This window comes from Papaver somniferum, unplaced genomic scaffold (genome assembly GCF_003573695.1).
Source record: "Papaver somniferum cultivar HN1 unplaced genomic scaffold, ASM357369v1 unplaced-scaffold_114, whole genome shotgun sequence".
Taxonomy (NCBI): Eukaryota; Viridiplantae; Streptophyta; class Magnoliopsida; order Ranunculales; family Papaveraceae; genus Papaver; species Papaver somniferum.
The window spans coordinates 115,233-141,885 of NW_020620381.1; the positions used below are offsets into that span (position 1 = coordinate 115,233).

Consider the following 26,653-nt stretch of genomic DNA (forward strand, 5'->3'; position numbering starts at 1 on the left):
TTCTGAATTTGATGGATGGTTGAGTGGATTGGGAGGAATTAGATCCAATATGTTTTTATTTAGTATTAAGCCATAACAGTGACGATTTCCAAGATGTACTACAGTATTGACGGGTTGGCGGGTCAACCCGCGGGTTATGCGGGTCAGACGTTGATGGGGGGTCCTAAAAGCTCAACCTAACTCGGCCCTAGTAACCAACAAGGGTTAGGGTCGGGTTTAGACGGGTCGGGTTAGGTCCAACCGCGGGTTGTGACCCTAATTGCCAGGTATTATGAAGCCTCTCCGAAGAAGCCCCTAAAGCAAACTGGTTCAAGAGATAGATTAGAAGAAACCCTAAAATGGATTTGGAGGAATTTTCAGAAGCTTTAGATTTTTTGGATTCTGCTAAAGATGATGGAGCTGCAATTCATCTATACTCTAGAAGACCTAATTCTCATGGAGGTCATCTTCTACCAAGAACTTTTCAGCCCCTCTCTAATCGAAACCAGAAGTTCAACAGACATCTTCGCCCTTCACCGTTAGAGGTACTCAAAGTTTGTTCAATTTTGATGTTTAAGGATGGAATTGATTTGAATTTGGTGAATAAAGTATGGAAAAGAAAATTGGGTGAATTTTTTTTTGATGAATAAAGTTAGGGTTTTAGTTCATTTTTTCAAATTTTACTCTGGTTCAGCTGGAATTTTGTGAATTTGGTGAAATTTTGATGAGTAAAGTTAGGGTTTCGGTTTAATTTATCATAATCTACTCCAGTTCAGCTGGATTTGGATTTATTTCCTTACTCTGGATTATAATGTCGTGATATTTTGTTCTGTTCATAATTTGTGAATTTAGAAGTGGGAAGACAAGGAAGATATGATCATTCCCAATTCTGCTACAACTGCTAATCGTCAAAGTCTCACTTGTAAAACTAAAACCACCGACAAGAGAGACCGTGCTACTGTTGAACAGGTTAAGGATTTCATCTGTTTCATGTAATTCTTCTGTTTTGCTTTGTTTTCCCATAATGAAATTTATTATTCGCTATTCAAAATAACCTGACACTCATATGTCTGATTAACTCTATCAACGTTCAAATGTACTGAAGATTAACTTTACTATGTTTCAACTATCATTGTTACACAGGAAACAAATATATCCTGAAGGTTAACTTTGCTATTTCTGCTTAACTCTTTCAGCCTATATCAGATCTAACGTTTTGTTTGGATTTGTTTAAATTAACAGGATATTGATCCAAGAACTCGTATGGTGTTGTTCAAAATGCTGAATCGTGGTATATTTGATGACATAAATGGCTGCATTTCTACTGGGAAAGAAGTAGGTGTCATTTACTATCAACTACCACACATTTCTTTTTTCTAATATTCTCAATGAAGTTCTTCTCCTTGTAAAGCAATTCGTGATCCCTTTTATTGACAGGCCAATGTTTATCATGCGACAAAAGATGATGGACAAGAATTTGCAGTAAAGGTCTATAAAACTTCAGTTCCAGGATTCAAGTAAGTCCACTCATCTTTTCAGCTTGGTTTCACTTAATCATGAGTCCTGTGCCACAATCGATTTTAATCGACCAACCAAAAGAAAAATAAAAAATTCTTGGGCCTAAAAATGTCGTAAACTGAAGATATTTGTTCGAATTTTGAAGTAAAGTTTAATTGATTATTATTATTTGTTTACTAAACTGCAACTTTTCGTGATTTATGGAAGAGTGATAAGAAATTTATGATGATGATGGTGATGTGATCTTTTACATTGCCACTTCAGGGATGGGGATCGTTATATACAAGGGGATTATTGTTTTCGGCGTGGATACTTGAAGCACAATCCCAGGCAAACGCCTAAGAGTTGGGCAGAAAATGAAATGAGGAACCTTATGAGGTAAAGCTCACTAAATTTTTGCTGTGATATGGTTGTTGGACAGAGGCACTTTTTATAGCCTACAAAAAATGATGTGTAGTTGGTTTTCCTGTGCCTTAGACTTGAAATATTAGTTATAAACTTGATCTCTTGAGAATCGTAATTGTGAGGCCTAATATTGCATGCTTAATAGGGAAAAGAAAATCTTGTCTTAGTAAATGTGAAAATGTGATCGCAGTTCAGAATTTGTGATGCTACTTGTTAAAGCTCTCTATTTTCTGAATCCAGGCTAAAGGCAGCAGGGATCAGGTGCCCAACTCCAATATTTTTGAGGCTTCATGTTTTGGTTATGGAATTTATAGGTATGATTTCTTATTCTTAAATTCCTCGTGAGTTAATATCTGATTGAAGTCCTTGAGGGGTAACCTTTCTTCCATCCACTTTGTTAAGTTGAAGTGTCAAATGCATATGATTCTCGTCTCCTCGAACGGTTTTAGTGTTTCTGGAGATTTAATTTGAAGAAATTAATTTACAGGAAAATCAGGGAGGGCTGCTCCTTGTCTCAAGGATGCAAATCTATCTGAAGACAAGATGGGTGAATGCTATGTACAGGTGCATCAACATCCTTGGAAATTCTAGAAAGAATATTGCTCTTCAGAGTACAACAGCAGACAAAATTGACTGTGTTTCACTGTTTTTGTTGCTATCTTATTGCCACCAGAGATGATGTAAAATTAAGTTTGTATTCTTTATAATGATCAGTTGATTATGGTGATGCGAAATTTATACCAAAAGTGCAACCTGGTGCATGGAGACTTGAGCGAGTATAGTATACTCTATTACGAGGTGAGTCCAATACCCTATGTTCCATTGATCTTTTTTTTAAAAAAAATTCTTGATCATCAAGCAACTTTTTGTGATTTCTCTGCAGGGTAGCTTGCGCGTTATTGATGTTTCCCAATCTGTGGACCTTGACCACCCTCTTGCCTCATACTTCTTATGTTTAGATTGCAAACATGTTTCTGTAAGTTGGTTTATGTTACAATTATGCACTGTTCCCTTAGATTTTATCTTTAAACAAACTGATGATATCAACCAAATGGTATTCTGCAGGATTTTTTCAGAAAGAATGGTGTGAAAGTTTTGAGCACACGAGAACTGTTCGATTTTATAGTAGATTCATCTATTACTGATGAATCTGTGCATTCTTATTTGGAAGAGGTTTGATTGATTCTCCATCATCCGTATTGTCATGTTCTAACCCCCTAAACGGGGCGAAAGCATCGTCTGTCTTAATGCATTTACAATGGTTACAGGTTCAACGGGAAATTTTGGTTTGGAGAGATGCGATGTCCAGGCTGATCTCTGTGGAGGTAAATAATCTCGCATCAAGTTCATTTTCAAAGTAAAGAAGAAATTCGAAAACCTTACAACTCTTATCTGGTGTCTTTTCAGTCGGACATTCTATGGGGCCCGGACACCGTAGGTTTGCTTTATCTTTCCCCAGCTCCAAAACAGTTATTAAAGCTGCCAGAGAAATCGGGCACGAATGATACCTCTACTGGACAAACGAACAACTTCGGAACCGAATCTGGAACAGATGAAGACAAGGAGGAGAACAATGATGATGATGATTCTAGTGATTCAGAAGGATTAGAGCCATATGATACTAGGAAGGAGGGTACAAGGGAGGCAATAATCCCTGCAGATAAAAAGGCAGCTCGAAAAGAGAACAAGAAAAAAGTGAAAGAAGAGAAGAGAGAAGCTCGCAAGACCAAAACCCCAAAAGCTGAGAGGAAAAAGAAGAAGAAGCTGTCCAAAAACATCAAAGCCAGGTAGTGTTATTAGTAGCTTCAGTCCCCTAATTTATAGAACTGACCAAAACATCAAAGCTGTGTAAAAAAGTTGGGATCTGTATTCACGTGTTCACTATCTATAATTATGCTATATACTTCTAGATAGTTACAATGGCTATGCCAATGGATTTTTTTGTTATTGTGAACGGCAAGGAAAAGATTTATTTCCTTCCACGTATCCAAATCCCCTAACTGATCTTCTTTCCCATGGAAGGATACTTTTTCAGGCCATTTTCTGGGCTACAAATGCACTAGGGTCGGCAGTCATGGTGTTGGCGTCAGTATTGATCATGTTGAAGCACGATGACGAACGACAACAATTGAGTACTCAACAACACCCTATGCCTTGAAAGATAAGCTCTTGACCTCCCTCCGATTCAAGATGCACCTGATTTTTTCCATCAATGTGCATTTTAAACCATGTTTGATTGATTTTAGGTGTAGATGCCTAGGTACTTCTCGTCACTTTGCATTATTCCGACTCCTAGAGTCCCAGTGCAACTGTTATCTCTTGTTGCCTCTCCTTAACACATCCATCTACTGCAATATGCAGATCGTTTGCAGCCCTGACCAACGCGAGTAACCCTGATCATCACATTCTGAAGGGTGTTGATTGTCTGCAAACATGAAATGGCCAACAAGGGGAGCAAACTTACTGAATGGCTGATTCATACTCTGTAAATACAGGAACAGTGCAACAATTCATTCCATAATAACACTACAAAATCACCTATCATTGACTTTGTGAGGAGTAATAGAACAGATTTAACTAATAACAATTTTTTATCAAAGTATTCCCATTTAAATTTTACCTCTGACCACAACCTAGCTTCAATTGTGTACAGCTCTTTTCCTAGCTTCAATATGCCAGTTTGTTGATCTAGATTTAGGTTATCGATCACTGGTTCCCTTGTATATGCCAGTTGTGTTGACATTAGTTAGACCAGTATCTCAATCCATAAGGATAGGTTCGTTTTGGCAGTGGCCTTCAGACAGATATGAGAAACACCGTTCACCTAGTCAACATCAAAACCATCTATGTTTTTCTATATCCATCTCTTAATCTATCCATGTGATTAGTTTGACTCCGAATATGATGTTCATTGTGAAACTATCTTAGTAGAGCTCTGTCACATATATATGAATTTTAGTATGCTTGAGTGAAAACTCGTGTACAACAATTGGAATTTCGCATCAGGGTACTTCCTCTTGTAATCAATAAGTATGCCAACCAAGGAGGTTCTTTAGTGCTTTCCAAGGTTCTGCGTAGATAGCTAGGTTCTGGAGTAAAGATTTTGTGGGTATATCTCTAGTAAGCCCTCCCGAGACTATAACTCGGCCACTAGGGACACTTAGGGGTTTAAAGGCTTATTGCATACGCTAAATGCAATCGACGATGCCTGCGACAGTGAGTTAGGATTTTATTCTGTAGTTTTGATTTGCTCGGGACTAGCAAATAATAAGTTTGGGGGTATTTGATAGACGCATTTATGTGTCTATTTTCATCTCTATTGTGTATATTTTTAGTATCCATTTTTGTACTTATTTTGGTATTTTATCTCTGTGTAGGTGTTTTTGGAGAAATAAGCTTTTGCGGCAAAATTGGCTCGAAAAGTTGTTAAAGGCACATGGGAGGACATTTTCTATTCGGACTCTCGCTTTGGATAAGGGGTAACCCATTTCTTGGCATGTGCTAAAGGGACACCGAGACTGGATAGGGGGAGGTCTCTTTCTTCACGATTTGAAACAGAAATTGGCGGGAAAAGAAGCTTCACGTCTGCAGATTTTGGAATTGAATTTTGGAGCAGTTTTAAAGAGATTAAACACCGGAAATTGATTGGGATGGACTTGATATAGCATAAAATGTTTACTACAACCAACTGGACCGATCAAATTGGGCTGGAATAACCGGAAATAGGTTATTGAGACAAAGAAGGAAACATGTCCCTGTCGAGTTCGTTTTTGGAATTTCAGGCTTACTAAAGGAAATAAACTCTTTCCAAAGATACTACTATATCTAAGGAAGAGTTTGAGATAAGTTGGAAACTCACAGAAGCCGCATAGAAGGATTTGGGAGAAATTATCGTGACTTGGCCGTGAAGAAGAAGAAAGAAATATTGGAAGAATTCGTGGAGATTTAATCTCCCTGTTTAGTATATATATGTTTATTAGGGTCCCTAGAAGCGTTACGAAGAGTTTGGAGTAATTTAGAGCACAACAGAGCTGAGAAGATCGAGTTGCAGGAAGTTACGTTTTCTGCTGCTCCTGAAGAACAAGCGTTGCAAGGAAGAACAGCGTCTCAAATTCGCAACATTACTACAGTATTCTCTGTAACAGCTGAACTGTCCGTCACCTTTTCTTTCAATGTAACAATTTAACAGCGCCTTTGCAATTTTTCTGTTTTATTGTTTCACCTCTTTTAAACACTTTTTGAGCTATAAACATATATTTTGAGCAAGTGATTAATATGAGGAGCTAAACCCCTTAGCCGAGGAAACGGAGGAATCCATTGTTCCATGAAAAGTGGTATAATTCTATTTTAATTATTTATTGCAATTATTTTACATGATTATTTGCATAGAGTTGTTATAGAAAATTGATTTTTATTGAGTAGTTGTGAATCGTTTTGATGGAGCATGTTTGGTTCTAAAACTTTTGATATTTCATGCTTTGTGATTACAACTATTACTTCAAAAATCTATTAGAGGCAAAATATTAGATCACTTTAAAAGAAAGAATTGCATGAATATTGATTAGAATTTATCTCGGTATTTTCTTATTATCTTTGAAACAACTTTATTTAATTTTCGAAAACCCTTCACAAGTTTGAGTTGAACGAATCTTATTACCACTTTTTCTACAACAATTAAAATCACATCAGTACACAATCACCTAAAGGTAGGTAGTAGTTACGAAGTGCATCCCAATGTCCTACCGTGAGAGTTGGTTCATATTTTGGAACAAAATATTTCTCGGTGTTCTTTGTTCCTTGAACCACCAAATTGAAATTTTCATTTGGACACAACAAAGTTGTCTTAGTATTCTCATTGGATTATATATTGCGAACCCATTAGGATACCAAATTGGTTCACAGTAAGCTGAGACGGTAGAGAAACCACTCAGATCTTCTTCATCTACAGAGACATCATCGGGTACGGCGTATGGGTGAAATACCACATCGTTCACCGTAAGTTTATCCAATTTCTCCCTCAACGAAGTCAACTCTCTTCTTTAGACTTCTTTTGCGCGTCCAAAAACAACCATTTTCCTATTGTAGGTTCGTCATAGGGATAACATGGCTTTTCCCTAGCCAATCCCAATGAAGGGAAGTGGTCATAAATCCAAACCTATGCGAAAATACGAAAATATTAACCACATACATGAAAATTGATTTGGAAGCATAAAATCTAGGCGAATAATTTGCTAACTAACAATGTAAAAGGTCACCTGAATAAGACTTAAGTAACATCCAATTTGATTTGTCTTAATCCTCGACCCTTTGCTCATCTATCCTAGAACAAAAGCAAGTACCCTAGTGACCCAATAGTATTTTTTAATCTCATAGAGATTCTCCAAAAGCTGAAGATAATGTGCATCCACCTTATTTCCAAAAGTGTTGGGGAAAATGACGGTTCCTAGATGATATAACCAATAAGCGGTGACATGATGCCTAAGGGTCTCCTGGTCCATCACCAACTTTCCATTCTCCACCTTCTTTATTGTCCCTCCAAATGCTTCCTTCAACTTTACCAACTTGAATTTCTTCTACATCTTCTTCATGGTTCCATTTCTCTCTCTTGGATTAAACTCATCGCCATGTTTAGGCTCCCTCACAGAACGTCTAAACTAAAATTGAGCCTTTCTTGCATCCCATCCTAGACATTTTAGATCCAATCCTTCAAGAGCTTCATAATGCATCGAGGGGTTGTAGCCTTCTCTAAGACATTTACCTTCCACTAGTAAGTCGGTGATTCTCGAGCAATCATCGGGAGTAATTCCCATCTCACCAAATGGAATATGCATTGTATATGTCTCGGGATAATACCTCTCGACAAATGCGGATACGGAAACAACGTCAAAATCCTCATGTGCGTACTCAATAGCTCTCCATAAAACACACTCTTTAACCTTTGCTTGAAACTCGTCAAACTCCAAAGAAAAATCCCATTTGGAAGCTTTTTGACGACGAATAAGACGAACTGCATCATTATGATCCTACAAAAATAGCATAACACTATTAATACTGTACGAAACATGACCCAAAAAAAAGGTTTTAATAGTTAAGAATGAACTTAAAGAATACCTTTGTCGCATAGATCTTCGCAGCCCATGAGTGTTTGTATCCAAACAATGTGGCCCCTCGATCATTTGGAGTACCATAAATTGGGTTCACTGGTGGCAAACACAAATTATCAGGGGGAATGTATGAGTATCTATCACAAGGCGGCTTCGACTTCTTTTTCTCTTTAGCATGAACAATTTCTTGTTCTTCTTCCTCCTCTACCTCCTCTCCCTCCTCTTCTTCCTCTTCATCCTCTCCCTCGTCTTCTTCCTCTTCTTCCTCATCCTTCTCTTCCTCTTGTCCTTCTCCTTCTTTGCACTGTCCTTGTTATTCTTCCTCTACATTTATAACGTGTTCTCTTTGTTGTTCAACCTCTTCATTTCCTTGGTCTTCATTTCCTTGCTCTTCTTCATCATCATTCTCTTCTTCAATAACATTATCAATTGTATTCTCCATCACCTCTTGGTTTACTTCTTGTAACGACCCCCCTCCATGTTTAGTATTTTTAATACCATGGTTTCGGAAATCCAAATATATTCTACGACGAGGGGTGGGAGTTCTCAAATCTTCACCTAGGTGGGGATTAGATTTGTTTCCTTTGTTCCTAATGAATGAAAACCGCATTATTAGATAAACAGAATATTGTCTTATCAAATAAAATTGAACATGGGATTACATCAAACACAAAATGTTTACACACTGAAGTTCGGTTATCTGGTATAAGTTGCGAGGTAACCGAACTACAAGTTTGGTGTTGACAGATTAAAGTTCGGTTACCACATAGATGTTGCGAGGTAACCGAACTATATTTTATCAAAGTTCGGTTACCTATTTAAATTTATCGACTAAACCGAACTCAAATTTTTCATATAAAGAAGGAGTTCGGTTACTTTTTTTTTTTGCGAGCTTACCGAAGTACATAGTTCGGTTACCTAAAAATTCCTAATTTGCCGAACTGTTCTTCATATAAAAGTTCGGTTACCAAAATCTAAGGCTTCAAAAAATTTCCTAGCCGAATTCTATACTGTAACTACCATTTTCTATGGTTTTTAATGATTTCTAATCGATTTCTTCAACAAAAAACGAATTAAAAGGAATGGGTATGAAGGAAATTACCTGTGGATTTTCATTTCACTAGAATCAGACGTCTTGGTTGCTGATGGATGCTTGATTTGGTCTCTCAACTTTCCTTGAAGTTGTTTATCAATTTGTAATTCATTTGGGAGATTCGCTATATTTGCGAGTCCCAGACTCAATCCTGGAATTCTTGGTGTCTGCTTAGAACGCATTGTTTATAAAGATGGACTAATCGACGATGAATTTTTTTTGAATCGACGATTAACGTCGATGTCTGTGAAGAAGAGGAGAAGAAGAGGAGAAGAAGAGAGGAAGAAGAAGAAGATGGAGAAGAAAAAATAAAAAAAGGGTTATAAAACTGATTTTATGTTTTAATTTAGGGGGTTAGATTAGTGGGTTGTTAGGATTAGTTATAACCTTAATTAGGATAAGGACAGATTAGACTTTCCTAATCTTTTAGGACACCCCTTAAAATTTGGGTTGGGCATTCATATAACAAAGTAGTCCCCAAACTTTTCTGGGTAATCCCCAAAACATCGTTCTTTTTGTTTATCTATCTTTAGGAAATTTAAAGTTTAATAATTCAATTAGGTTGGTTTTATAGTCCATTAGCTAAGTCTCATGAATATCTACAGCATTGTACAAGGAATCAAAGGTGAATTCGGACCATAAATGGTCCAATTCATTAAGATAGGGAACTAACTCTAAACCTAAGTCCACTAATCCGGCCCATTAATTCAAGGCCTGATCCAACTGAATCAAATAACGGTCAGACTAACGGTTACAGGTCAACTAACAGTCAACAGTCAAGATCAAGTCAAGTCCAGGGTCAAGTCTGGTCAAAGTCTAAGTCAAAAGAGTCAAAACAATGAGTCTAAACTGATCCACACTGAGTTAACTCAGTCAGACAATAAGTCAGCTAAGGTATGCCAGTCAGATATCTGACTGGGAAAGGGAACACTGACCTAAGCAGTAACCACACTATTGCTAAATCAACTCCAAAGTATATCACCCTATCTTTCTCTAGCCAATTTCAGTTTTGCAAGTTAGAACTATAAATTCTACCACAACAATAATACATTCATTTCAACAGAATCCTATAATTCAATGTACAATAGTAATTTAAGCTTTACCTGCAATTGCAGTACCAAGCCACACTCTATCTACATACACAGCTACATCTTCACTCTCTATTTCATTGGCACTACCTTCTCAGACTTACACCGCAACCAGATTCCATTATTCAGTTCACTACAACCCAATACATCTCCCTCAATTACTAACACCTGCAGCACCAAATATACTTAAACAATACCTTCTTCACAATTACATCACTATCTCATTCCACCTGCACCATTACACAATTACTTCCACCATCCTACAATTGAACAACAATCAGCAAATCTGACTCATACCATAACCTGTAACACAATCTCAATTCCATTTTCATTCCACATGCACAATCAAACTCCAGCTAGCCCTGCACCTGTGACTACTAACACCAACACTAACATTTCTGTGCAATAACACCACCAACACAAACATAATCTCTACTTCAGATTACTAAGTCTTCTTCCCTGTAGACTAGACACCAACTTTGCAGAATTATCATCTTCAGTTCAAACCCCTGCATGCATCCCCATTATCACCACTTTATTTTAGATTTACCTTCTCCTCAACAATCAATACTACCAAACTCAACTACAGCACTTCATAACGACAATCTTCACAGCTGCAACACTATTCATCTAATCTTCTTTAAGTCACAGCCATAGAAACTTTGCTATAGCAACACCATTATCAACTACGCTGCCAGTTTATTACATCAATTTACTAATCATGTAACCTTCATTCTCGGTGTAATATCCTAACATTCATCTAATCCAATCATACACCACCAGAACCTCCATTAGCTCAATTAACTCATCCAATCCCAATTCTTTATTCAATAACAACTCATAAACTCAAAGAACATATAAACTTCAATTCAGAAAAAAAAGAGTTTACCTTATATCAAATTTCTGCCAAAACCCACCTTCAATCACTCCACTAGAGCATCAATTTCGTCTTCAACATCTTTCCTGAGTTACTCTTACAAACCCTAATTCTTCATTTCCTCATGAACAGCTCTGTAATATCCAATTAACTTCACCCCACTCCTCAATCGACTAAACCCACTCCTTAAATCTCCTTATTCATCACTAATCGAACTTCCAGGTCATCTTGAGAAACCCTAACTCATTGATTCATCCTCAAATCAACTTCAGAACAACCCCGAAACTTCATCAAACTCGAATTACTCTTCATATCTAACCCTAATTCATCCAATCGATCAATACCCAACTCTAATTTCTCAATTCCTAACTCAAACAACGATTCACAGAGATAACCTTAGTTCTCTTTTCATAACAGCACCCAAGCTTCTCCTTCCCGAGCTCAAACAACCACAGCATATCACCTTCTTCCTCAAACATACCTTAATCTCTATCCAACCCCCCACAATCTCATCACTTAATTTCGTTTCTCAAACTTTCAGAATCGCCAGAGGCGAAGAACAGAAGAAGACGGAGAGAACGAAGAAAGAGAAAGAAAGAAAAGGAAATGGTTTTCTTCGATCGACGCTGGGAGATAAGACCAATGAAATTGATTAAGGCACCCAGAAGTCGGCTAAACTGCAAAATGATTAATTCTCCCTTGGTACTAATCTCAAGATATTTTCTTCGTCCAGTATTTGAACGACGCGTTAGTAGTCCAATTCGCATAATTTTTCAATACCTATCTAACGATACTAGTTTCTATCTAAATCATTGTTAGATTAATTTCTAAATAATTAACGTTCATGTCAAATTAATCGAGTCATTATTAACTAAAACGTCTCTTAACTAATCTAATAGCGTTGACGAGCTACAGGGTATTTACAGCTGCACCAAGATGGTCCTGCAACCCTGCACCTGCGTTGATATAACCGGCAACCAATATCTCCTGATTCCTGAAGCCAAACTCCACATTCTGTCAGGCCAACTCCATTTCAGTCTCAGCTTCACAATCAACAACACCTGTTCATTTTCCATGTATAGTAGCAGCACAAACTTCCAATAATGACACAGCAACACCCAGATATCAAGAGAAGGCTAAGAAACAAAATCTGAAGACAAAAGTTAATAATAAAATGGTGGCTTTGAAGGTGGTTGTCAGGTGATATGTTAATCATCAGCAATGAATAGCAAATGGTGGAAGTTACAAGTTTGTTATCTGCTTTAGATGAGCCACCAATTCTACAACAAGGAGAGGATTCAGTTGAATGGGAATTAGCTAATAATTTTTCAACAAAGTACTGCTGCTGTAGCTAGTTAATTGCTCTATAGATTTTCAAACCTTTACTACCATGTGCAGTTCACATCTCAATTGGAGTTTGTAACTGGGATTGAACCTGTGACATTGTGGTTAACAGCCACACGCTCTAACCAGCTGAGCTATTCCAGCCTTGTCCTGCACTAGTATAAGTTTTGCAGATGGCTGTAACTTTTTCTCAAAATGTTACCTCATGAGACACAAATTTACCAGTTCCGAGTAACAATGAAAGAAGCTTATGATGTTTGCAGACCTCGAAGACCTGTTGATAAGGATTTTGCTGACTTGTGGGAGGTTCGAACTCCACCCTTGTAATTTGAGTTCTGTTCCTTGCTGTGGAAAAACACAACGACACAGAGCCGATTCTGTGTATATTAGGGCCCTGTGCAAACTTAATCACAGGGCCTTTTTATGGTCAATTTCTTTTTTCCCCGCGATAAATTCGTATTAACGATGAGATACATGAGATTAAAACGATTAGTAATATATATATATATATATATATATGCATAAACATAGCTTTGGATTTTATACACACATCAAAAAGAGCACAAAAAGGGAACAAAAAAGATTGTCGACTAGTTTTTCTAGTATTTACCATTTCCCGTATTCCTGTAAATGACTTCCGTTCCCCTAGCTTTGAGTTAGTTAACCAATATCTTTGCACCCGAAAGACATAAAAAGCTGTTAACAAAATAAAAATACAAATTAAGAAGATTAATATCAAATTTGAGCATGACATACATATATATACCATTCAAAAGAACATCAACGAAAGTTTTGTCGTCTTGAATTCACTGCTGCGAAATCACTAATCAAGGAATCAATGTCAACATCATCAAGAAGACTATGCTCAATCGATATCATAGCCAACCCATGGAGTCTTTTTTGGGCCATGGTAGTACGCAAAAACAACTTCAGTATGTTAAGCTTTGTGCCACTGTAACAGGAAGTGTTAATAGAACTCTATAAGCAATCGATGTAATCGGAAAGCTATCTTGACGCCTTAGAAAATTGAATATACCAACTGCTGTGGTTATCTCCCTTGTTAATACTTCACGTAAAACTTTCAATTCGGCAAACAAATCGTTTGCATCAACATCCGAAGCTTCCCCGTATCTTAGAGCAGCTTCAAGATTATCACAACGATCTTTAATTCAACTGTTAGTTTGCTTCAAGTTATTATTTATTAGTAATTTTTGTTTATGATTCTTGATTAATTGCATGGTTGTAGTTAGGGAACACCACCTTACGTACTTTGCTTCCCATGGTTGAGTTTTTTTGGAAGTGGGGAAGATTAGTTTGAAACTCTTTTGTTTATGAAAGTATGTTCAGTTTACCTGGAAAGGAAAGTATTCTTATCACCGTATATAATTGCCCAGTTCTTAAGGCTACAACTTTACAATCATAAATATTTGTCTGTGCCGGGAGTTGCATCTTATGTTTGGTGGGCATTTAAGAAGTCAATGTTAGTGTATGAAAGTCACAGACAACCAACTCATGTGGGAAAGAAAATGAACAAGTTAAAGCCATAATCTAAAATGGAACTCTCGCCAATTGAAATCGTATTAGTACTTATTTTTTATTAAATCCGTGGTTAATCCGCATCCGACCCGTACAATTCGTTGATCCGCAGAGGTCAATTCCGCGGGTGATTGGGCCGGTCACGGTTCAATTTTCCAAATCCGCAACTTTGACGGTTTGGCTGCGGGTGACCCCTAATCCACGACCGTCCGTCCGTTGCACACCCCTATTTCAAGCACAACTAATATTTGAGCTTCATAAAATTCCTCCAGAAGAATTTGTGAAGATAGCTAATGATCACCTTATTGGTAGTCCACTCAATTGGTATAAGTGGATGCAAGATTATATTTTAGGTTCTTGGAAGAATTTTTGTTTTGCTTTATTAAAGCGTTTCAGAAGTGATGATCCATCTCTTGTGTCTACTAACTTGCAACGAGATTTAGACAACAATCGTGTTTACTGGAGATCCGCATTCCAAGACTTTAAGGAGCGTCAAAGAGCTAAAGTTGTTAAACCACATGCAACTATATCTGATTGTTCCGCTATTGAAACTTCAAAAAATCCAGTGAGCCGATTAAAATTTCAGATACGGTCAATATTCCTATGGAAGCTATCAAAAATAAAACCAGGTTATGGGTGCACTAGAAGCGGACCTTGGGGGAAAGATTCTTTTTAGGGAGGATGGAATGATAAGAACACATGTGGAGCCAGTATCAATATATATAGTGGACTTTGAGGCAAAGTCCCATTTCAGGAGGGTGGAATGATAAGACCATATTTTATGAAACATGTCAACGGTGTTGACCGATACGTCACTTAAGCATATTTGGCATATATGATCCTTTATACGGATCAAGTCTCTCAAGATTGTGGAAGCCACCCTGGCTAGCCAGTGAAGGGCGCAGCGAGTACACAAGTCCGATGGAGGCACAAGGCATTGGATAAGCATAAATTATTTATTATTAGAGATAATATATTTATTTAGGTATTTTATTATATTTTAAGTATTTAATTATTTTATTTAGAGTTTATATTTGTTTGAAATAGTATTTTAGGAGTAGTATTGTTTTCTTATTTTCCAAGTAATGTAGCCTATAAATAGGCCTTATCAGTTGATTAATGATAACAAGAGAATTATTAAGCAAATTGCTACCCTTTGGTTTATTGATTTCTTTGAATCATGACCTTTTGAGCTCGAACTGCTGGCCGATAATCAAGAAACAAGTTTCTCATGAAGCAATTTTTTTTTTTTTTTTTTTTGAATAGGCTCGACTTCTAATACCTCTACTTCTTCTTATTCAAACATCATACTAACATTAACATTGTCATGTCTAAAAGTGTCCTTGATTCTGCAATCCAAATGATTAGACTCAAATTTGTATTTATCTACCTCATGAGAAACTTGGTTGTAATACGTAGAACATCTTCTACCCACGTATATAAGCAGTTGGGTGGAATTATTCTCTTGCTACCAGACCTCCACGTCATAACAAACTCAATACTCCACGTGTCACTCACCCAAACCATCTCCTTCCTTTTCTCTCTGCAACTCTCTTCCTTCCATGAAATGTCTTCAGCTCTTTCTCTTCCATTTCTTCATTTTCTTTCCTTCTCCGCCATCAGAAAAATCCAGTCTTTCCCATTAACACCCACTTCTCCAATTCTCATTTCAAACCATTTCAAAGTCATGAACATTGCTTCTTCACAACCACAACCCAGAGCATTGGTTGTTGTACCAAGCTTAGATCCTGTTGAAACTGATAAAATCACTGATGAGACATTTAGAAGATACTACTCAAATTCTAATGTGACGAAAAGGAATGGTGCAAATGGGGTTTCAATTGTTTGGTTTAGAAATGATTTGAGGGTTTTGGATAATGAAGCTCTTTATAGACCTTGGATGTCTTCTCAATCCGTTCTGCCTGTTTATTGTGTTGATCCTAGGAATTTTGGGACTACACATTACTTTGGATTTCCTAAAACTGGAGGTAATTTTTTTTGTTCTTCGTTTTTCAATTATGGAACATGAGAGTGTATTTTTATAATTTCATCAAAGTAGACCACAAATTGAAGTAGCTAAGAACACATTTGTAGTGATGGGGTGCCCTGTGTAGGTTTTAGGATTTTGTATTTGGGGGAATTTTGGAATTTGGAGTTTGTTGAAGTTGATTGATATCATACTAAGTGTTGGAACATCTAATTTGTAATTGTCTAGAATGATCTAGAAAAATATAGAGAAATGTAGAAAACAAGTATTCTAGAATGTACTAGAGGAGCCAAAGTCCTTCGAGACTTGGCTAAGTTAGAAATGTTAGTCAAAAAGATGTCCTAGTCTAAATGTCTACTAGGCTATTCTAGAGAAAGTCAAGTAGGTCAAATTAGTTTACATTTAGAAAACTCTAGATACAACTAGAGTGAAGTAATATGAAGCCTATAAATAGGCATGTTGTACACCATTTGTAAGCAAGCAAGCAAGATTCAATTCAATAGAAGATAAAGTTCAAATTTACAAAGTCCTTGCTTCCACCTTCACCACTAGAGTTCCTGGAGCTCTATACGAGCAACATAACCATGCTCGTATATCTCCGAAGTTTCTATATCCAAAATTTCTCCGAAGTTTTTATATCCAAAACTCTAACACTAAGAACACAAATTAAAACTAGAATAGGTATAGGAATGGTAAAGTTACTCATTTGGAAGAAACTATGGATATTTGGAAGTTTCGCCAGTTAGCTACATCAGTAATTGAGAAACATACAATGATGGGCAGTCTTTAATGAGGGATATGTTCAATACTCAAATGATGTCTATTTTGGAGAAGAGCTGGAGTGGATAAGAGTTAATTTATGGGATTTTGGCTTCTGATAATGATATGTTCTGAGTGTACAATTGAATGTGTGTATCTATAGGTTTGAGTTGCTAGTGAGGAGGCTGCGAAGTTGTTGTAATGGCTGTTGTTGGGGAATCCAAGGAAATTTCTGAAATTAAACCGATTGACTAGTCAACTGAGTGTGCATGTCTAGATTTTAAAATGTCTAGAGTTGCTAGGACTTCTAAGTCCTTTAAAATGTCAGTCGGATTAAAATTTCATTTCATTTGTAACTATGTTTTGATTTTGGTTTTCGGTTGTCGTACTAGCTTTCTTGACTGCAGGCTTGTACCCGAGTTTCTTTTCTCTTTTAGATTTAGCTCTTTCTAGGTACAAAGGGCAGGGGATCCACTTAACCACCTATGATTGGGATTAACTAGTTAGTAATTAGCTAGGGAATAACGTTAAAATGGTAAAATGGAAGCCTGACATGTTTATATGGGTTTTGGCTTCCACTTTGGGAACGCTGATTGAAATTAATATAGGATATGTTTTAATTTAATCCGGTGAAATGGGGATTGTAGGAAAATAAGTTTGCTTTTAGAAGTTGGATGAATGTGTAAGAGTTTCAATATTTATTTTCTTTGCAGCTTTAAGGGCACAATTTCTGATTGAGTGCTTAGCTGACTTGAAAAAGAATTTGATGAAGCGTGGTTTGAATTTGATTATACGACATGGAAAGCCAGAAGATATTCTTCCTTCAATTGCAAAAGCTGTTGGAGCTCACACAGTTATGAATATATTTATTTTGTTATGAATGACATTGAGCTAGAAGAATTCTATTTTTACTGCATTGTATGATTCGTTACTCGATCTTTCGTTAATTGAGTTGCTGTTGTATTCAGATTTATGCCCATAAGGAAACTTGTAGTGAGGAGCTGCTCGTGGAAAGACTTGTCAAGAAAGGGTTGCAAGGAGTATCTATACTATCAGATGGATCCACATCCACCAGTCAAAATCCTTCAAATGTGAAGCTTGAACTCATATGGGGAAGTACTATGTACCATATCGATGATCTCCCATTTAGTAAGAGTAGTTTGCCCGACATATATACCCAATTTCGTAAGGTACATAAATCTAGTAGTACATTCCAGTATTTCAGAAGTTACATTTGCTTTTGAAGGTAGATGAGAGGTTATAACACAGTATCTTCCATGATGAATCTTGCAGTCTGTTGAATCCAAGTGTGCAATTCGTGGCTGCTTTAAACTTCCACAGTCAATGGGGCCGCTTCCCAGCAACGATCTTGGCAAAATTGGGGGATGGGGAGATGTTCCTTCACTTGGCCAGCTAGGTGTCATTCATGTGGAGGCAAGTCACTGTGCACTTTTTCCGTTATATTGGTTTACTGTCTAATAAGATGCAGTAATTTCTTCATACATTGTTAAACTAAATAGTGTACCTAAATAAATCAGAAAATGTGAAATGTATCAAATCAGTTGAGGATTAGAATTATAATTATAAACATTTATAAATGACTATCTCATCCTCTATTTTGTGAAATGCAGGCGAAAAAAGGTATGTACTTTGTTGGTGGTGAAAGTGCAGCTCTGGGCAGAGTGTACGAGTACTTTTGGAAGAAGGTAAAAATCTCAGATTATGTGTTGATCTGTTGTGTTATTACAGAGATAGAAAAGGTTTACTTTAATCATTTAATGGAACAGAAGATGACAGATAATATGATATGTTTGAAAGAATCTTTAGTCCATTTTTTTAATCTAGTTAGCTAAATAAATTTCAAACTTCTGTAGGATTTGCTCAAGGTGTATAAGCATACAAGGAACGGTATGCTTGGTCCTGATTACTCAACAAAGTTCTCTCCGTGGCTTGCTTTTGGAAACGTCTCCTCGTTTTCTCTATGAAGAAGTTAGAGTTCTCTTCTTCTTAACTAGTCAGCAATCATTTCTATTATTTAGAAAAGGATAATCCTAACAGCTGCCAGTGATTCTATTTAATTTTTTAGGTAAAGAGATATGAGAAGGACAGGCTTGCAAATGATTCAAAATATTGGTATCTTACTAGCTTCGTATATTGGATGTTCTGCTTCGTATTACATAGATTTTTTAAATATAAATCTGAAGGTTCTGTTTTCTTTCTGGTATTGTTGTAATGTTTAGATTCCTCTGGCAATTGAGTTGTTAAACTTGTGTGGTTTCAGGGTACTGTTTGAATTGTTATGGAGGGACTATTTCAGATTCATTTCGATAAAATATGGAAATTCGATCTTCCATTTAGGTATAAAATGGTCTTCGTTCATCTACTGCTTTGCTTTTCTGGATACCTTGATAGGATTTTCCGAACATAGAGGCTGAATGTCTCATAATCACTCTTGTGCACAGTTACTTTATGTAGATGCCTGTGTATGTTGCAAATTGTATGTCATTTGTGTCATTAACTGTATCTTTTATAAACATGTTAAAACTTTGGTAAATTCTTTTCTTATTTTTCATTCATAGTATTTCCATAGATATTTATACATGACCGATAACTTGGAGACTCAAAACTTTCCTAAGACACGGATTTGAGACTTTCCTTATAAGTCTCAAATTCATGACTTACATGGACAATCCTTTCCTAATATATTATCACACTTTCCTATATCACTTACCTTATCGGTCTCAAATTAGTGACTTACATGGACAATACTTTCCATAGACTGACCACTACGGTCTTGGAAAGTATTACGACATTTCCTAATATATCACTTTCCTTAATACCCCCCCTCAGGACGGAGCATGCAGGTCACAAATTCCCATCTTGGACAAAAGACCTTGAAACTGAACTCGGCCTAATGATTTGGTGAAGATATCCGCCAACTGCAACCCCGTAGGCGTATAAGAGGGAGAAATAATTTTCTGTACTATCGCATCCCTGATGAGATGACAATCCACTTCTATATGTTTAGTTCTTTCGTGAAAAACGGGATTCTGAGCAATATACAATGCCGACTGACTATCACAAAGAAGACTCATTCCCTGTGTATGACAAACTCCCAAATCACTTAGTAATTGCTTCAACCACTTTAATTCACAAGTAGCTGCAGCCATAGATCTGTATTCTGCTTCAGCTGAACTCCGAGAAACTGTGTACTTCTTTTTGGTCTTCCAAGACACTGGTGAATCTCCAAGAAGCACAAACCATCCTGTCAACGATCGTCTAGTCAAAGGACAGCTTTCCCAATCTGAATCACACCAGCCTTTTAAACTTAGACTACTATCAGAGCGCAACAAAATTCCTTGCCCAGGAATCTTTTTCAAATATCTAACTACCCGAAGTGCAGCTTCCCAATGTTCTTGTCTTGGATGCTGCATAAACTGTGACAAAATATGCACAGAATAAGCTAGATCCGGTCTAGTCACAGCCAGATAAATCAATCTTCCGATCAGTCGTCGATACCTTTCTGCATCACTCAGCAACGACCCTGTTGCCAAAGCTAGACGATGATTAGTTTCCATTGGAAACTCTGCTGGTTTTGCTCCTAATAACCCCGTCTCCATAATAATTTCCAATGCATATTTCCGTTGACAAACATAAATGCCTTGCTTACTGCGAGCTATCTCCAAGCCCAGAAAATATTTTAATTTTCCCAAATCTTTCATCTTGAAACACTGTCCCAAATATGTTTTAAATTTATTTAGCTCCACTATATTATTTCATGCAACAATCAAATCATCCACATACACCAAAACATTAAGTTGCATCTTTCCTTTGATCATAGTGAAGAGAGAATAGTCTGAATAAGATTGCCGAAAACCATAATTCTTCAATGCTGTTGATAATTTTGCAAACCAACAACGTGGAGCCTGTTTCAAACCATACAACGATTTCTTCATTCTACATACCATATTAGGATTACCTTTCGCAAATCCAGGTGGTATTTTCATATACACCTCTTCATCCAAATCTCCATGTAGAAACGCATTGTTTACATCCATCTGATGTACTTCCCAATTTTTAACAGCTACAACAGCTAGAAAAGTGCGCACTGTTGTCATTTTTGCTACAGGTGCAAAGGTCTCTTTGTAATCTAATCCTTCCACCTGATGATTACCAAAGATCACCAATCTTGCTTTCAAACGAACCAAATTCCCATTTTCATCATACTTCTCTGTATATATCCATTTACTTCCTAGTGCTCTCTTGCCCTCCGGCAATTCTTGCAAAACCCAGGTATCTTGTTCTTCTAGTGCTCGTATTTCTTCTTCCATGGCTTTCCGCCATCCTGGATGTTTCATTGCTTCTTTAAAGGTGCGAGGTGCAGAACCCGCAGTTATAGCTGCAAGAAATTTCTTACTGTGTGTAGAAAATTTATCACAACTAACATAATATGTCAAAGGATACGGCGTACCTGAGGAATGATTGTGATGGATGAAGATGAGATGGACTATTTTCTCTAGTGGTGTGCGTCACAAATCCCTTAAGCCTACTCGATGGAATTTTCGTACGCTTTCCTTTACCCATATCACCTTCTACTGCAACATCAATGCCCGGACTCATAAGTTCAGCAGATCTCTCTGAACTGCTACACGTTTCCTTCCGTGCAGTCACATCTTGAACTGCTACACCTTCTCCTGTTGTCGCAGTCACATCTTGAACTACACCTTCTCCTGTTGTCGCAGTTACGCCTGGTATGCCTACACGTCTCCTGCTGTCTGTTACGCCTGGTACTGCCACACTTTCTCCTGCTGTCGCTGTTACATCTTCATCATCACTCCAGTCAAACTCTGGATTCAACTGATCAGTCTCAGCTGATACACCAGTCACCTCGGTCTCAATAGAATGACCAGGCTGATCACTCTCGGTGCGAGTCGAAACTGTTGGCTGCTGCAACACAGATGTTTCATTTATATGGGAAACTATTCTCACAAAACTGGACGTCTCTTGACACTAGAAATTTTCTTTCATCCAAGTCATATACTTGCCATGCCTTTTTACCAAACGGATATCCAAGAAAAACACACCTCCTTCCTCTACTTGCAAATTTATCCCCTTTATTACTTTGATCATGCACATAACACAGGCATCCAAACACTTTCAACTGATTATACGGAGGTTGCTTTCCAAACAATATTTCATACGGCGTTTTATTTTCAGAATAGGTGTAGGAGTACGATTAATCAAATGCGCAGCTGTCAATGCGCATTCTCCCCAAAACCGTATTGGCAAGTTGGCTTGAAATCTCAAATCCCTTGCCACATTCAATATATGTTGATGCTTTCTCTCCACTCTTCCATTTTGTTGCGGAGTGCCTACACACGATGTTTCAAAAACTATCCCATTAGTCTTAAAATATCCACGCAATGAATTAAACTCGGTACCATTATCACTTCTAACAATTTTGATATCTTTATCAAATTGTAGTTTCACAAGAGCAATGAAATCAAGAAAAGTTCGTTCAACTGCCGTTTTATTTTGAAGTAAATGGATCCACACACCTCTTGAAAAATCATCTACTATTGTTAAAAAATATTGTGCTCCACAAGACGATGTAGCCCTATAAGGACCCCATAAATCTATATGAATCAACTCAAAAATACAACTGGATTTACTTAGACTACTAGCAAAGCTACTCCTATTTTGTTTCGCTCTTGGGAAAATGTCACAAACTTCATTATGCTTCTTCAATCTACTCACACCCGGCAACCTTTGCAATACTTTTTCTGATGGATGTCCCATTTGTCGATGCCACAGCTCGTATGATTCTCCACTGACTGCCATAACTTCAACTTGAGGCACACCACAGAAAATATACAGTCCACCTTGTCGTTCACCCATTCCAATCACCTTCCTCGTCAACCGGTCCTGTATAAGACATAAACTGTTAGTACATTGTACCTTACATACTAATTCATCAATAAGTTGTGTGACTGAAATTAGGTTACAAGTTATTTGAGGCACATAAAGCACATTATCAAGTCTCAAACCGCCCTGCAGAATAATAGTCCCTATTTTCATAGATTGTGCATATTTTCCATCTGGGAGTCCAACAGTACACTTCACAATATCTTTCACATCAATCATGTCATCTCTTCTACACGTGACATGATTTGTAGCTCCCGTGTCAATAATCCAATTCGGTTTAGTTTGCTTACCTTGAAGTTGGGACGTATTTTTCTTTGCATTCAAAAACTCAAGCACCTGTCTGAGTTGTGTTGCGGTTACTCCCATCAAATCTGAGCCGTCTGAGGAATATGTACCATTTGACTGGTTTGTCTCTGATATATTTAGATTATGTGCTCGAACCTGATTTCCCGTTCCTTGTCCTCTACCTCCTCTGCCATTTGCAAAGCCACCACGACCTCTACCACCGGTTCTTCCACCTCGACCATATCCTCTTCCACTTCTAGGTTTATCTCCCCACCATTCAGGGTATCCAATAAGCTGAAAACAACCTTCATCCGAGTGTCCTTGTCTGCTACAGTGCTTGCAATATTTAGTAGGATCATAAGTGTTATTGAAAGTACGTTGATCAGATTGTACCTTGAACGCCATCACATTGTCATGAACTTCCGGTGTGGCAGCTACATCTCCTCTTCTGAGACGCTCCGAGTTTATCATTGTTTGATATGCTACATCTATTGAAGGCAGTGGATCTCTTTCCAACAATTGTTCACGCAAGGAACCATAGACAGCATCTAGTCCAATTAAGAAATAATGTAGTAAATCTTCTTCTCTCAAAGTACTAACCTGTGTTGCAATATCACACTCGCACTTGCCACACTTACACGTTGGTACCTTCATATATGTGATCATCTCATCCCATATCTTATTCAATCTTCCAAAATAAGCAGCCACACTTTCTGTTTGCTTTTGTTTACACTCACTTAAAGATGTCTTTAGCTGGCATGTCCGTGTTCCACTTACAACACAGAACCGTCTCTTCAAGTGGTTCCATAATAAGTTGGCATCATCATAGTCTCCCAAACTCGATCCGAGTGATGGCTCCAATGTGTTGCTGATCCAAGAGACAAGCATTGAATGAATTTCCACCCATTCTTCCAACTGTTCACTTTCTTTAGGTTCTTGGATTGTTCCATCAATGAAACCAAACTTCCTCTTAGCTATTAATGATCTTCTTATGGCTCTAGCCCATTCATCATAGTTATGTCCTTTTAGAACAACCGGTGTGATAATTATATCTGGACCATCACTTGATCCTAGGTGATATACTGGATTCTTCTTTTGCGTATCATAATCTATATTCTTGTCTTTGCTTGATTCTCCATCACCACCCATTCTCAACGATTTTTTTCGGTTTTCAACTGGCTCGTGATGCCATGTTAAAACTTTGGTAAATTCTTTTCTTATTTTTCATTCATAGTATTTCCATAGATATTTATACATGACCGATAACTTGGAGACTCAAAACTTTCCTAAGACACGGATTTGAGACTTTCCTTATAAGTCTCAAATTCATGACTTACATGGACAATCCTTTCCTAAAATATTATCACACTTTCCTAATATATCACTTACCTTATCGGTCTCATATTAGTGACTTACATGGACAATACTTTCCATAGACTGACCACTACGGTCTTGGAAAGTATTACGACATTTCCTAATATATCACTTTCCTTAATAAACATCTTTTCGTGGGAATATATTCAGGTGGACCGAGAAAAGTTGAGGCTAGGTGGAGCCAAGATATCAATCTCTTCGAATCTTGTAGAGACGGCCGTACAGGGTACATCAAGATCCTTCTTTGGATTTTACTGAGCTTGAAGCTTATCATATGCCCGGAATAAATTGCACCAAATCCTGAAAATTTATTTTTGTTACCTTGACATTTGTAGGTATCCTCTTATAGACGCATATATGAAAGAACTGTCAACAACTGGTTTCATGTCTAACCGAGGACGACAGGTAAATACTGAGTTGAGAGCTGAATTTAGCACTAGCACACCAGATAGAGAAAGTCACAATCTTTTTCTTTCTAAGTTGTTTCAACTATTTGGGTGGTTTACTACAGCCCGCAGTTCATATTTGTATAGTCCTGGGTCATTGCAGATAATCAAATAAACTTTCATTACCTTTATACAACAAGATTGTCAGGGTTGGTGAATAATGAACAGAATCTGTATTTGGTACAAAGATAGTTTGCTCGTTTCTTGTTAGAGATATGGACATTGATTGGCGTATGGGTGCCGAGTGGTTTGAAACTTGCCTCTTGGATTACGACCCATGTTCAAATTACGGGAACTGGACATATGGTGCAGGTTAGTTTCTTCCTCGTGGTTCATGCATTTTTGAATGTTTCTGACACTGTTAGTTCAGCTTCTGATTGGTTAAGTTGTTACTTTAGGTGTTGGTAATGAACCAAGAGAGGATCGATACTTCAGCATCCCCAAGCAAGTAAGCACAAAATTTATTTTCTTCCAATTTATCCGTGTTTCATTGTCCAAGATTATACTGGAACTTCATAAATTGTTGCACACTTTAATTTTGATTTGTGGTTATCATTTCTCAGGCCCAGAACTACGACCCAGAGGGCGAATACGTCGCATACTGGTTACCGGAATTGCGAAAACTTCCAAAGGATAAAAGGAATTTTCCACATGAGAAGTCATATATCAAACAAGTTGTACCTCTGAAGTATAGCAAGCCAAATCATGGTCATAGTCACACTAAACCCACTCCAAGAAGAAGATGATATTAGTAATTCGAATGAACTTTTTTTCTTCGAAAAGAGTATCATCGTATTGGGTGTTCATAATAAATTACAGTCCAATCGTTCAAGCCATTTTGCTTGTTATAACCTACAAACTATAGTCATGGAAATTTTTTCAACAATCCCTCTTGAAAGCTCTTGGAAAAAAAATCTGAGATATGTTAAGTCAGACATGAGCCAGATAGAGTAATGTGAGCCACATATATTCATCTGATATCTGGATAGAATACCTACTCAATTTAATTGGTGCATATGAGTCCAATACTTCACAGCCTGTGTCATTTTTGGATTGGGAAACCAGTCAGTTATGCTTCTGCAGTTCCACCACCACCATTACCACCGCAACAATAAAATTGGTTCTTCCACATTCAATGAGATAGTTTTCACCAAAAGAAGAAGGAAGTCTTTGGTATTCTTGAAGCCTGTAAATGCTGTTGAAAATGATTCTGAATTCGAAATTGATAGAAAGAAGAAGGCGCAAGAAGCTCTAAAACAGCTTGACAACCAGCTTCAAAGCCTCACCACCACAACTCCACCGCCAAACATAAGGAGGGTCTCTTCTTCTCGGCCGAGTAACTTGGATTCCAAGGCCGATATAGATAGAGATATGATGAGAGAACCACCGCCGGAGTATTCTGATTCATTTTTTGGGTACTCTGCGTTTGTTCTCCTATTTATCTCCGTTTTCTACAATATATTATTCCTCACAGTTATTAAACCATCTATTGATGGACCAGCACCAGCTGCATATACTTATGTTAACACTAATCAAGCTGTGAAAGAAGCTCCAATTGATTCACCACCAATTGGCAACCCGGAGTGAGATGATATATATCGATTGTTCCGACCAACCTACAAGGGATAATTTCACCCCCGTTATATATTGGTGAGAGCCTCTTCTTTGTTGCAAGTTTTGTTCCAACTGTCGTTAGTTATATCGCCTCGTATAATCTTACTTAGTCTGGGTAACGGTTACAACCAATAAACATCATTTATGATTTTTTTGCCAAAAGCATTCACTTAAGTGTCAGGTGGAATGCTACATTTTTTACATGTATTATATCACCTTCTAAATTTCGTATCCAAATCGACTGAAACATAGCCATTTGAAATACTTATTCTAACATCATCCCAAGGTACCCCAAATGCCTTAATTGCACAAATATGAC

At 37.4% G+C, this 26,653-nt stretch overlaps 2 protein-coding genes and 1 pseudogene across 7 annotated transcripts; all 3 read left to right on the forward strand.

Moving 5' to 3' along the window:
- The first annotated feature begins 325 nt into the window (after positions 1 to 325).
- On the forward strand, positions 326 to 4,501 carry LOC113328906 (serine/threonine-protein kinase rio1-like). Of its 6 annotated transcripts, none has more exons than XR_003349599.1 (14): positions 326 to 524; positions 832 to 948; positions 1,222 to 1,314; positions 1,417 to 1,496; positions 1,762 to 1,875; positions 2,143 to 2,216; positions 2,390 to 2,466; positions 2,617 to 2,700; positions 2,786 to 2,878; positions 2,968 to 3,075; positions 3,171 to 3,227; positions 3,310 to 3,689; positions 3,925 to 4,162; positions 4,264 to 4,501. XR_003349599.1 is itself a non-coding variant. In XM_026575899.1 (14 exons), exons 1-13 carry the CDS (start codon positions 339 to 341, stop codon positions 4,058 to 4,060), a joined length of 1,599 nt encoding a protein of 532 aa, XP_026431684.1. In that variant the 5' UTR covers positions 326 to 338; the 3' UTR covers positions 4,061 to 4,063; positions 4,264 to 4,501. The 6 variants fall into 6 exon arrangements, 4 of the variants coding, with proteins under 4 accessions (XP_026431684.1, XP_026431683.1, XP_026431685.1 ...); XR_003349600.1 differs by having other exon boundaries at positions 3,938 to 4,063; XM_026575899.1 differs by having other exon boundaries at positions 3,925 to 4,063.
- Positions 4,502 to 15,477: 10,976 nt separating this feature from the next.
- On the forward strand, positions 15,478 to 25,466 carry LOC113328683 (annotated as a pseudogene).
- Positions 25,467 to 25,741: 275 nt separating this feature from the next.
- LOC113328951 lies at positions 25,742 to 26,596 on the forward strand. Its single transcript, XM_026575951.1, has one exon. It carries the CDS (start codon positions 25,792 to 25,794, stop codon positions 26,305 to 26,307), a length of 516 nt encoding a protein of 171 aa, XP_026431736.1. The 5' UTR covers positions 25,742 to 25,791; the 3' UTR covers positions 26,308 to 26,596.
- The last annotated feature ends 57 nt before the right edge of the window (positions 26,597 to 26,653 follow it).